The sequence below is a fragment of the Ictalurus furcatus genome, chromosome 8 (assembly GCF_023375685.1).
Source record: "Ictalurus furcatus strain D&B chromosome 8, Billie_1.0, whole genome shotgun sequence".
Lineage (NCBI taxonomy): Eukaryota > Metazoa > Chordata > Actinopteri > Siluriformes > Ictaluridae > Ictalurus > Ictalurus furcatus.
Window position 1 is genome coordinate 28,176,058 of NC_071262.1, and position 12,797 is coordinate 28,188,854.

General features: G+C 34.4%; 2 protein-coding genes across 2 annotated transcripts; one reads left to right on the forward strand and one right to left on the reverse strand.

The window, feature by feature from the left end:
• Nucleotides 1-286: 286 nt before the first annotated feature.
• LOC128612054 (uncharacterized) lies at nt 287-3,212 on the reverse strand. Its single transcript, XM_053631958.1, has 7 exons — nt 2,711-3,212; nt 2,109-2,489; nt 1,813-1,929; nt 1,591-1,671; nt 1,441-1,484; nt 1,066-1,185; nt 287-352 (listed from the first exon to the last, which is right to left on the reverse strand). Exons 1-7 carry the CDS (start codon nt 2,751-2,753, stop codon nt 287-289), a joined length of 852 nt encoding a protein of 283 aa, XP_053487933.1. The 5' UTR covers nt 2,754-3,212.
• Nucleotides 3,213-8,475: 5,263 nt separating this feature from the next.
• On the forward strand, nt 8,476-12,254 carry LOC128611441 (uncharacterized). The gene is made up of 6 exons (XM_053630949.1): nt 8,476-8,952; nt 9,060-9,404; nt 10,777-11,112; nt 11,435-11,542; nt 11,955-11,998; nt 12,123-12,254. The coding sequence occupies exons 1-6, from the start codon at nt 8,880-8,882 to the stop codon at nt 12,252-12,254; spliced, it is 1,038 nt and encodes a 345-aa protein (XP_053486924.1). The 5' UTR covers nt 8,476-8,879.
• Nucleotides 12,255-12,797: the final 543 nt, after the last annotated feature.

Sequence of the window (12,797 nt, forward strand, 5' to 3'; positions counted from 1 at the left end):
ACCATCGGTGTGTGTGTGAATGGGTGAATGAGAACCAGTGTAAAGTGCTTTGTAGAGCTGCTAAGGTTAAAAATGCGCTATATAAATGCAAGAAAAAAAAAATCCACACTCAGTAAGTGAATGATGGTTTGAAGTTGTGTGCAGTGTGAGGTGAAAATCCTGGACTTCATAATAAATGATTATGGCTCCATGTCTGGAAAGATTTATCTTTGTGCTTGATGCTTCAATTTGGTTAATGTAAAATGTATTTGAAAAAGTTTTACTCGACAATTAATGGTGAAGAAATCTACTTCCAGGTTCTGAGCACCACGATCAGGAAAACAAAGGCAGCTAAAGTAAACTCACAAATTCTCTAAAAGACAAAAAATAATCACAAAAAACTGCATTGAAACAGATTGGAAGTCAGTTCTGCAACAGGGTCTGTATGAAGATCAATACATCAGTTACCTTTGTTGTATTTTTACTGCTGATTTAATCATCCTGACTGCATTCACTGGTGTCTAACTTATACTGGTAAACCTTCCACCATTCTCTGACCCACTAAAATAATCCATTTGTAAGTCATGATTTTCAGTGTCCTTTCGCTACTGCCAGAAAGTTGAGCACAGAGATTAGTGAACAAAACAAGCTCATATAAATCATGACAAGATCATGTTTTTTGTTACTTTTTTTAATGGAATTGCTTCTTATATTTATTGTGAAAAAATAAATTACTGAAACCAAAAACAAACAAAAAACATACAAGTTGGATTTTTTTACAAGTTCAGCGTTACTGAAGTTAATACATCCGTAGTTACTTCACACGTGTGCACAGAAATAAAACCTGTAGCATAGGAGATTATCCACACTGCAAATAAAACAATATCTTAAAGACAGGCAACTTTAATATAATTATTATTATGAGATTAGTGTAAACAAATATAAAATTATTTCTAGGTTTTTCTGTTATGTTTTGTGTTGTTGGTTTTTTTTTTTTCTTGGCGCATCATATATGATATCATGGTAATGAAAAATATGAATTACATTTGCTTTCATGTGTTATGAATTATTTCTGTTATATCTTACAGTTTTTTTCACATCGGAGTACACACACTCATCTGCTGAGCCAGTTTTCTTTTTTTCAGCTTTGGCTTTCCTCTTGGTAAATTGCACAGCTGTGTAATTCAGTGTTTCAGCTTCAGATTCCTGAATAATAATAATAATAATAATAATAATAATAATAATAATAATAAGCCAGATCGAAAGTCCAGATGAAAGTAATAACAATACAATATGGGTAAATGAACAATACACACTAACTACACAGAACAAGAGCAGCATCAAAATAAAAAGCTTGGGATTGTTCTGCAAATCTGAGTAAACTGACTGTTTATATTAAATCTAAAACATTATAATGAGTAACATATTAATGTAGCAATATTTTACATACAGAAATATCACACGTACCTGCTTCATTCCTGGAGAATCTTCTATACAAGCTTTCACTATTAATACAGAAACACACCTATTAGTCTTTTGGGTCAAACTAAAGTTAACTGTACTTATAAAGTTTTTAATGATTGTGATCACAAAAGCACTTACTTTTATCACATTTTCTTCTCCTCAGTATGAAATAAATGAGACAGAAAATCAGAAGTGCACACAAACCCAAAGCCGTTCCCAAACCGAGCACTGTCGAATGTAGAGATCTGATCATTTCTGAGACTGTTATTGCAAAACATTACATTTATATCAGTACAAATTATTTTCTAGGCAAATTTTGCTTGATGAATTAAGGATAATTGATTAATGTTGAATAATCAGACATATCACCTGTTTTCTCGTGTGTGTTCATGTTAGTGTTGTTTCCATGCAGTGTTGGTTCACACACCACTGAATTATCACACAGAGCTGGTTTAGATGTTTCTGATGCAATAGTAACATGATCACCTATAAACATTTATCATAATTCACTAAAACCCTGTAACTCAGTGTTGTTGAAGAAAACAGAGTTAGTATTTCACTACTTCATTATTATTTGTCTTCCAGGTTGAACATGTTAATGGTAATAAGGGAAAAAAATCACTACATTAAACCAGGAGCTTAATCAATTTTTGTGGAAATCCTACCTTTAATTTTTAAATAAGTTCCATCTGCAAACACAGGGTTGGGTCTCTTCAGTGCACAGTAGTACATGGCTTCATGAGACTGAATGATGTCTAAAATGGTCATATTGAAGCAGTCTGGAGATCTTTCTATATGGAAACGAGACTGTTGGAATCCATTGTAAAATGTTTCTTTAGCATCTTTATATACCGTGACTATAATCTGAGGTTTTTTTCTGTTTGGTTGCTTAAACCAGTCTATTATTTGGATTTGATTTCCAGAAACACAACACCGTAGAGTAGCCGAGTCTCCGATATTCACACTGAGCTCTTTATCAGGCTGATAAACTGGTGAGTCTGTGAGGGATTGTGCAGTCACCCAGAGTCTACCAGGTTGGACTATGTCTAGAAAAACCAGCACATCAATAGGTAATAAACGTATTATTATTATTATCCAGGTACTATTATACAGAGAAAAAAAAACAAACAAAAAAAAACAAAAAAAAAAACTTCAGATCAACTTGTAAGAATAACATTGGAGTTCCTTCTACATACACAAATGCTTTAGAGTAATAATACTAGACATACATCAAACTAGATGGGAATAATTTGCTCATATTACTTACACATGGTGCTGAAGATCAAAATTAAAATCCATAAAACAGACATTTTTCATGTCTCAGAAATTTTACAGTGTTTGTATCTCATTTATCAACAGAATATGAATGCACTTGAAGCATGGTTTGAATTTATATTTATACTATAGGCGGTCTGTACTGACCACGCCCCAGAATATGATGTGATTGGTTGTAAGAAATGAAAAAAAAATAGACATGATAAGCCACACAGTGTTATCACCCAACCGCATCTCAACCAGTTCATTCAAAATGGTTTACAGGTACTCTCATGTGTTATGGAAACTTTCTGAAATGTATTTTAAGGCCCTACTAAAAGCGTGGTTTAAAGAAAATGATGCTTAAATAGTTTGATATACATTGCTTTTATTTACAAAGCAGATTATAATTAGAGTACAGATCGGTTAAAGAAACGTACAAACATGACAGTTTGAGTAAGTGATGTTACTCAGGAGAACTACAAACACTACGTTCATAATATAATTGATGCATTTTAAAGAATGTTACAATTTAATAATAATAATAATAATAATAATAATAATAATAATAATAATAATAATAATCCTACTACTACTCCTACTACTACTACTACTACTACTACTACTACTAATAATAATAATAATAATAATAATAATAATAATAATAATAATAATAAAATCCAGTGAGTCTACACATTATTATGTTATAGTTTTATAGAGTTTCATACCACTGGTCTCTAACTGATCTATTACAGACTGCAGAGAACTTTTTTAATCAATAAATACGTAAATGTGTTTGTGAATATATAAATATAGAATATACTGAAATTATGAAGAGGATCAGTGTTATTTAAGGACTTAGATAAGAATGAGTCTTACCTCTGACTGTTACAACACACTGACACTGACGACTCCTTTCATAAAAGTTCAATAAAATATCCATATCATAAATAATAAAATGTCTTTACTTTTTAAATGAATAAAATGTGTAAATTAGGATAAAAGAAATTCCTGAAATAAATCAGTTATTAGAGGGACTGAAGATTGATGTTCTAGGATAAAGTCGAAAAGCAGGGTCTGAATATGTCGAAATGTAAAATAAATAATATCAAATTCACAGGAATAAATAACGGTCACTGAATGTATGTAAAATAAATTACAATAAATAAATTATATTTTCATCACTTGTGTAATTTAACTAAATCATTTGTACATATAGATTTCACAATCAGAGCTGCACACTGCCACCTAGTGGCTACAATTGGTGAATATTTATATCATCATTCATTTGTGTAAACAGCTGGTTTTTTTTTAGTTTAAATGTAATTTAACTTCATCAAACTTTCAGAACTCTGGTCCGGTGCTAAAGGATCGCCTTGTCTGAGAAGGATACGTGCCATGCTGACAAAAATGCAGTTACATAAGACTCTCCCTTCTGATTTGAACACGATGCTGAACTATTTATGTATTTATGTATGTATGTATGTATGTATGTATGTATGTAGGTATGTATTTATTTGTCTTTTTTCTTACATGTCTGTATTTAAATTTAATATCTTATTTCCATTAAGTTATTCAGTAGAAGGGTTACTGACGTACATTAACACTGTATTTGTAGTTGATGGATGCTCTGTAGGTTATGTTGCTATGGTAACCAAATTGCAGTGTTTCTTTTAACACCATGGGCATCAACAAACTTTCACTTTCACTCCTCAGATGTAGCAGGAAAAAAATCTTTATTTACATTAGGAAATAACTTTTTTTTTTTAAAAAAAAAAAAAGGTCATTAAATGAATTGAAGTAATTATTTTAAAGAATAAATTAAATATCATTCTCCTATTTTAATTTGTACTTTATTGTGACATTTCTTGGTGTATTTTTAAGTGATGTGATCAATACAATGAACTCGCTTTGTTACTTCACTTGAGTTTCATCACCACGGACAGCGACAATACTAAGAAATTATATACAAGATCAAATAAATGAATGTTTGTGTATGTGAGTGTGTGTGTGTGTGTGTGTGTGTGTGTGTGTGTGTGTGTGTGTGTGTGTGGCCACCTGACCATCACACCCATATGCGGTGTTGTCTGAATTGTTACCATGAAGATGTAAGCAGAAAACTGTGTAGAATATCTATGTATGCTGTAGCATTACAATTTCCCTTCAGAACAGAGGACCAGATGATAGAAAACCAGGAACAACAGCAGATCAACAGCTCAGAACTCACAAAGATCACACGAGTACTTTGTCCATGTGCTTTATTACAATAGGAGGTTTCAGTGACAACTAAAGGAGAGCATATAATATGAGGGAGGTTGTCCCCTGGTGGCCCTCTATTCTGTGATTTAAAAAAAATAAATAAAAATAAAAAATAAATAAAATAAATAAAGATAAAAGAGGTCTCTGGCTGCAAAAAGTAACAACTAACAAGGCACAAAACAGATCCTGTGTCAGTAGATGGAGCCAGTGCGGTGTGACAGGTCACACAGAGTAAAACTCTGAAGAGTAAAGGTGAATTACAGATGAAGATGAAGAATGCACTTACAGAAAACTCACACAAAACCATTACCTCATATCAGAAGACAGCAGAAGAAAAAAAGAAACACTGAGGCTGTATTTTACCCACATAGACCTCATGATGATGGAGATAAATTAGGGGATTATTTAGGGTTACTCTGGTCTGCGGTTACAGGGCGGTGCTGTGGCTTTAAGTTAAGTGGCTTTTATTTCAGTAAGATGAAGTGTCATGCCTTCAGGACTACAGAACAAGACAATACATGTGTTCTGTACATATAGATAACAATGTGAAAACAAGTTCAAGACAAGAAGAAATACAGCTCAGTACAGAACACAGTGATGAAGCAGAGTCACTGTTACCACCCTGAAGTTGATTATTGTCCTATAACAGCAAGTCCCATAGTGTTTTATTCCTCTTTTTTACACCACAGCAACTTTCCAACATGAACAAACTTAACGATAGTCCAGTTCTCCATTAATACATTTTACAAAATATAAATAAAGAAGAGATGGAGGTCACAAACACAAATCTTTGTGAGAAATGGCACCTGAAGATGTTTGATGAGATCAGGACAAATGAAGAATGATCTTTGTGCCCTGCAGCGATTCGGCAGCTGACGAGAGAAAAAGTGAAAATCTTTTGATCTGGTGGATTATAAGAAGCTCCGCCCACAAGCCTCTAATCAGGAAGTTCACTGTTTATGCTGTTGAGCTGCTGCTGGATCTCGGCCTGATATGTGTAGGGGGTGAAAACTTTTAGTGCATGTTTTTCACTTATACATGAACAGGCATGTTGAGCATCAGCGTTTAATATTAACACCACCTCTCGACACTGACTGTGAAGGTTTTTTTAATTTTAATTTCAGTTCAAAAGTTTGATTCCCCTTTCATCATGTGATATAAATACTCTCTAATAACTGAAATGCCAACATTTGCATTTACTGAGTAACTGACTGTGTAAATAACATTATATCTGACGGGTTACACAATAAGCGAACACGCTGTTGTGTGTTTAGACCAGATTAAAGTGCAGGGTGAAATCTGGGGATTTAAATGAGAGGTGTTATAATATTACACATCTATATGAAGTCTAGAGATGTTTCTAATTTTACATCGTGTCTGAAAAAGAAAAAAAAACAATAACGGTGTGGCCTGAGAGAAATAAATATAGCCACACATCCTGTGGAAAGTTTGAGAGGTGAGAAACTGATGGTGTTTCTGAGAAAAGCGACTCGGTGGTCAGAGCGGCCTGCAGAGATGAAACTCTCAGAGCTGCAGTGTGTGAAGGGGCAAAGAGATAAACAGAGCTACAAAACCACACACACACACCTTAAAATCTTACTCACACACACACACACACGCACACACACACACACACACACACACACACACACATTTTAATACACACTCTTTTAATAGAAATAAAGACCAGTTTGCTGATGATTATAAGAAAAATAAATGTAAAATTTCTGCATGCAGCGCAGTGTGTTTATTTACCCTGAATGCTTTTAGATTAATTAGCATAATTTTATTCATAGGATATAAATATTTGTGTATCAAACACTCATTTCCAGAAAAAAAAAAAAAAAGATTTGAAACCTGCAGCATGTGTTGTAGCTGATGAGAGATCATTTTGTTTTGTCAGTTTTGAGTCTTTGGTATCATAGTGCTGCTTAGATGGGAGAGAGAGTGAGAAATACACAGAGAGATACATACAGTGAGCGAGAGGGAGAGAGAGAGAGAGAGAGAGAGAGAGAGAGAGAATGTGATTGGTTAAAGTTACACAGTGGTGAAGGAGGAGGCGCAATAAGGCCTGAATAAAACTCCTCCCATATCGACACAGACATCTTACATATGTTCACGATCATAATTCATAAAACATGTATTAGACGCGCCTAAAACTTAAATGCCGAGTCATTTTTTTAAGGAAAAGCTGAATAATACTACTTCTAATAGATTATATGCACTTGGTTCAGTTTTCCTAATAAACATTATCAAAACATTTAAATAAAATGAAAATAAAAAGACTGCTATGAAAGAAATAATGTGGGAGAATGATATTGTTGGTGAAGGAGAGAAGCTCAAGGATGAGAGGACGTGTAGAGGCTTGTAGTGTAAGGTTTCTTTAAGGCTTGTTAGGACTATTCATGGCTTTTAACTTGCTAAAATGGAAGCTACTAGGAACCCTATAGTACAGTCAAGAGTACTGTATGTGTATACCTGACCATCACACCCAGATGTGGTTCTTCCCCAAACTGTTACCACAAAGTTTGAAGCACACAATTGTCTGCAGTCTTAGTCTGAACTAAGAGAACAAACCTGTTCTAGCATGACAATGCCCCTGTGCATAAAGCGAGATCTATAAAGGCCGAGGTTGGTGTGAAAGAACTCGAGTCCATTGAACGTCTTTATGATGAACTGGAATGATGAATGCTAACTAATGCACTTGTAGCTGAAATAAGAGCAGGAACTTGTGCAAGGCAGGATGGGAGGAGGATGATTGCAGAGACTTATGGGTCTCAGGTTGACCTCAAGGTCAAACACTAGTCATACATTAGTCATTTTTATATTCAGGGATGTGTTTAATTACCCAGGAAGTCTGATGAATTTTACCTGTGACTGAAAGTCTGAAGAGAAATAGAAATACACACTCTACATACTCATACTGTATTCATTTTATTAATTGTTTAAGCATTAAATGATTCAACTTCCTCCATCATTAATAACCATTATATGTATTTACGGTGCTGCAAGAAAGTTTTTGAACCCGTGTTTCTGCATAAATTTGATATGAAATGTGATCAGATCTTCATCGAAGGCCTAAAACCAGATAAAGAGAACGCAATTAAATAAATGATGCAAAAACATCATAGTTATTGCATTTATTTATTGAGCAAAATGATCCAATATTAAGTATCTATGTCAGAAAAAGAATGTGAATGATTGCTTTCAGTAACTGGTGTGACCTTCAACCAAACATTTCCAGTAACTGGCGATCAATCTTACACAACAGGTTGGAGGAATTTGGTCCATCCCTCCTTACAAAACTGCTTCAGCTCAGTGATGTTGGTGGGCTTCCTATCATGAACTGTTGTTTTTAGGTCCTTTCACAACATTTCTAGACTTTGACTTGGCCATTCCAAAAATACTGGATTGCTCCTGCTTTAAGCATTTCTCTATAGACTTACGTATGTACTTAGACTCATTGTCTTGCTGCGTGACCAAACTATGGTACTATCTAGATAGATAGATAGATAGATAGATAGATAGATAGATAGATATAGATGTATAGCAGATTTGCGTGAACATTTGTCACAGGGTTGCAGAAAATTAAATGTTGGATAACACAGGTCGGATATAAATTTGCACAATAACTTGGCAAGAAAAAGAAAAAGAAATGAAAACACAGTGAAAAAAGGGTTATCCATCTCATTTCCTTCTTTCTTTTTTGTTTTCAATGTTATTTTTTGAATAATTGAAATTCCTCTCTGAGGAAAGGTTAAAAAAAGTGAGAGGAGGGACCACAGTCAGTTATCTACTGCTGCTTACTTGTTACTCTAGATTGTATGAGGGAAATCACGTGATGTCAGAACCTCATGTCATGAATCTTTTGAACAAAGTGAGATGTGCTCAGTTTGACCATCTATACAGTAGCAAGAGGAGACATGCTACTACACGCAGACCTCAGACTGAAGATGCTGATGATGTGGATTACAGTGATGCTTTTTAATAAAATTGGTAAGTGTCCATGGTTTTGATTGTTTCTATTCAAAGGCACTTAATGCTCTAATGAGAGTCTCTGTGTATTACAGATACAATAAAGTTTGTTATTTAACTCCTAACAGCAGATTCTGCACAGACAAACTATGTCAGTCAGCCGAACCCACTGATCACTGCTGATGTTGGTGATAATGTGACTCTGCACTGCTTTAGACTGGGAGAAGATAGCTCTGCAGTCATCTTTTGGTACAAGCAAAAAGCAGGACATGAGCCATGTGTAATGGTCATAGTTCATCAAGAGCCAAATTACGAAGATGAGTTCAAGTCACCAAGATTCAGTATCAAGAAAGAACAAACGAATTATCATTTAAATATTGCTAATGTGGAACCATCAGATGAAGCCATGTATTACTGTGGACTGAGAGACTTTTTAACAATATTTGGAAATGGAACATTTTTATCAGTGAAAGGTAAGAATTTTAAAATGTACACAGTTAGTTTAATACATATTTAATTAGTTAATATTTTTTTAAATATGACATTAATGATTAACAAAGGGAAGCCCTGAACCTCAAGTTGGCAATCTCATTATTTTTTACTTACTGTGATGTAATAATTTATTATTCAGTTAAAGAACGCATTATTTTGAGTTGCTATATTGTTATTTTATGTTAATAACTTTTAATCAAGACATCATTATTTCCACACTAAAGGCCCATAATGGTCACAGCGGTTTTTTTGACTGTTTGAATTTAATGCTCAGGTACTATCTGGGAACCAGCATATGGAAATAAATTATTATATACAAGTATTTTACAGCAAAACACCCTAAATTTCTAATTCTGGATTTGATCTTGAGCGTCAGTACATTTACAACTCCAATTCCAAAAAAGTTGGGACACTAGGTAAAATGTAAATAAAAACAGAATGCAATGATTTGCAAATCTCATAAACCCGTATGTTATTCACAATAGAACATAGAAAACATGTCAAATGTCATGAAATGTCATCAAACTCAGGAAACATACCATTTTAAGGAAAAAATAAGGTAATTTTGACATTGATTGCCACAACACATCTAAAAAAAAAGTTGGGACAGGGCAACAAAAGGCTGGAAGCATGTTACTCAAAAAAATGTATATACCTTTCAGCATTGAAATATACCTTGTATAAACCTTTCAGTATGGGGCACTAATGCACCCCATGCAATGAGAGATGCAGGCTTTTAAACTGAGCGTCCCTCTCCTCTTCAGTCCATCCTCTTTTAGTTTAGTTCATCCAGGGTTTCCAAAAAGAATTTCAAAGTTCGATTTGTCTGACCACAGAACAGTTTTCCACTTTGACTCAATCCATTTTAAATGAGCTTTGGTCCACATAATTTATTTCTTAAAATGGTGCATTTCCTCAGTTTACACATTTGATATGTTTTCTACGTTCTATTGTGAACAACATATGGGTTTATGCGATTTGCAAATCATTGCATTCTATTTTTATTTACATTTCACACAGTGTCCCAACATTTTGGGAATTGTGGTTGTACTTAGTTCGTTTTTGGAGATGTTAATTAAAGTGTGTACCCCAAAACACTCTTTGTAGGTGAGAAATTGTATGATGATGTCTTGTCACAGCAATCCTATTTATATTTTGGTGTATGAAAAAAGTTCTGTATTTGATTGCTTTAATAAAAAAATGTAATATAAACATTATGTACCAGCTCTCTAGATTACCTTGTTGGAATTTATACTTCCAGCGGAATCACTGTCTCTTCGTGCATATGCTATACTTGACTGCATCTGCTTTATGGGCCATATTTTTTATAAAGGTCTGCTTTGCACTGAACAGGTGATGGAAATGTAAAAGTGTCAGTGGTCCAGAGCGGCGTGTCGGACTCGGTTCCTGCAGGAGCGTCAGTGACTCTGCAGTGCTCGGTTCTCTCTGAGAGCAGATCAGCAGAACTCCAAGTGATCTGGTTCAGAGCTGCTCCACCACAATCCCATCCTCAAATCATTTACACTCATCGCAACAGCAGCCATCAGTGTGAGAGCGGCTCATCTACACACACCTGTGTGTACAACTTCTCCAAGAACATCCTCAGCCTCAGTGATACTGGAACTTACTACTGCGCTGTGGCCGTGTGTGGGAAAATCATTTTTGGGAACGGGACACGAGTGCAACTGGGTAAGAACTATAATGTTTTAGTGATATGCCAGAGTACAGAGCGCATTGTCTATCTACTCTACGTCTATTTACTTGTATTTGATGATGCAAGTTTTCTAATTACAAATATTTCTATTTTTAACAAACACCACATTTCAAATCATTATTCTTGATCATTTTCAATGACCTAAAGAAATGAGTTGGTTTATCATAGAAGTAAACACTGAGCCTATATTTAACATTGTGATATTTACTGTGTGACAGAGATTGATATTGTTTGTTGATATTGTTTGATATTGTCTGTGTGACAGAGATTGATATTGTGATATTTACTGTGTGACAGAGAGATCTGTGGACCCTGTAGTGATCTACCTCGCTGTAGCTTTGGGAGTGTGTGTGGTCGTGATCTTTGCTTTGATCTTTGTCATAACCTGTAAAGGACAAAACAGAGGTAAGTCTTCATGGCTATTATTATCATTATTAGATTATTATAAAGTTATTTAAAAATTATATTATTTTCACTATATAAAATCAGTCACCAGTTTATTAGTTATTATATGGTTATATATAACAAATTTGCAATATATACACAAAGTTACACTTTATTAAATACACTGATCTGGTACAAAGCAGAGTTACTGTTACCACCCCATATTTTCCCACTAATATCACATCCTGATGGGTTTTATTTCTCTTAAAATATAGCAATTTGCCAACAATTACAGTTTTATTTCATTAAAAGCAACATGTCATGCTTTTTCCATTTATTATAGCTACATTTAATGCTGTGGAACATAAAAAAAAACAAAGTAGTTCATGTTATATAGCAGCTTTAAACAGTTGTTGCTTTTTCTTCTCTACAGTGAGACTAAAACAAGGTTCTGTGACCGACAAGACCCTCAATCAGGTAAATTTTCAGGATATGTGAACACATGATGTTATAAACAGACAAGCAATTAGTTTACAATTTTTGCATCAAAGTATAAAAATTCTAAAGTCTAATTCTAATAATCTAATATCCATTCCTACAGGACTGTGACACTGTGGAGGTGAATTACGCTGCCTTACATTTCAATGAGAGGAGAGCCAAAAGAGGACGAATGAAGAAACAACAACCTCAAGATGTTATATATTCTGATGTGCGAGGTCGTTCTGTAACTTAGATTTGATCTCTAATCTGATTCAATGTCATTAGTTCTGTTATCAGGTTTCATTTGTACTGTAGATGTGTTTTTGTTAATGATTGTTTGGACTGAATGTAAACTGAATGCAAACTGAAAGATCTAGAAGTCTCAAAATCACTGGAACACTGGAACACTGTGGTTCAGTCAAGGAGTGACATGAGAGAGAAGTTTAATACATTGTTAAGGGTGTGACAAAATAAAAGCCCTGCCTCTGAAGCGGTCTTGTGAATTGTACTATTGGGAATCTGGCACAAAATATCAATGCAAACGGAAGTTGTTACGACTGGGGAAGCCGCTGTGCCTCTTTCGTCCAATATCATAAATGACCTGCAGTTCAGAGCGTGCAGATGAACCTTATTTAGAATCATGCGAGACAATTCTGGTAGGAAATTATACGAAATCATCTCGATGACAGACTTTGGCTCAGGCATTTCAGAATGACCAAAAAAAAAAAAAACATACATTTGAGATTCTGTGCAACTAGATTGGTCTGCTGGTTAGTCCAGTTACGCTGACCCACTG

Excerpts from the sequence above, each read along its gene's own strand:
- LOC128612054 (XM_053631958.1), bottom strand. The coding sequence starts at position 2,753 with ATGTCTGTTTTATGGATTTTAATTTTGATCTTCAGCACCATGT. Across the intron at positions 1,930-2,108 it reads AACTTATTTAAAAATTAAAG|GTGATCATGTTACTATTGCA; the intron begins GTAGGATTTCCA and ends AAATGTTTATAG. Across the intron at positions 1,186-1,440 it reads CAGGAATGAAGCAGGTACGT|GAATCTGAAGCTGAAACACT; the intron begins GTGATATTTCTG and ends ATTATTATTCAG.
- LOC128611441 (XM_053630949.1), top strand. The coding sequence starts at position 8,880 with ATGCTACTACACGCAGACCTCAGACTGAAGATGCTGATGATGTGGATT. Across the intron at positions 9,405-10,776 it reads AACATTTTTATCAGTGAAAG|GTGATGGAAATGTAAAAGTG; the intron begins GTAAGAATTTTA and ends TGCACTGAACAG. Across the intron at positions 11,999-12,122 it reads CCGACAAGACCCTCAATCAG|GACTGTGACACTGTGGAGGT; the intron begins GTAAATTTTCAG and ends CCATTCCTACAG.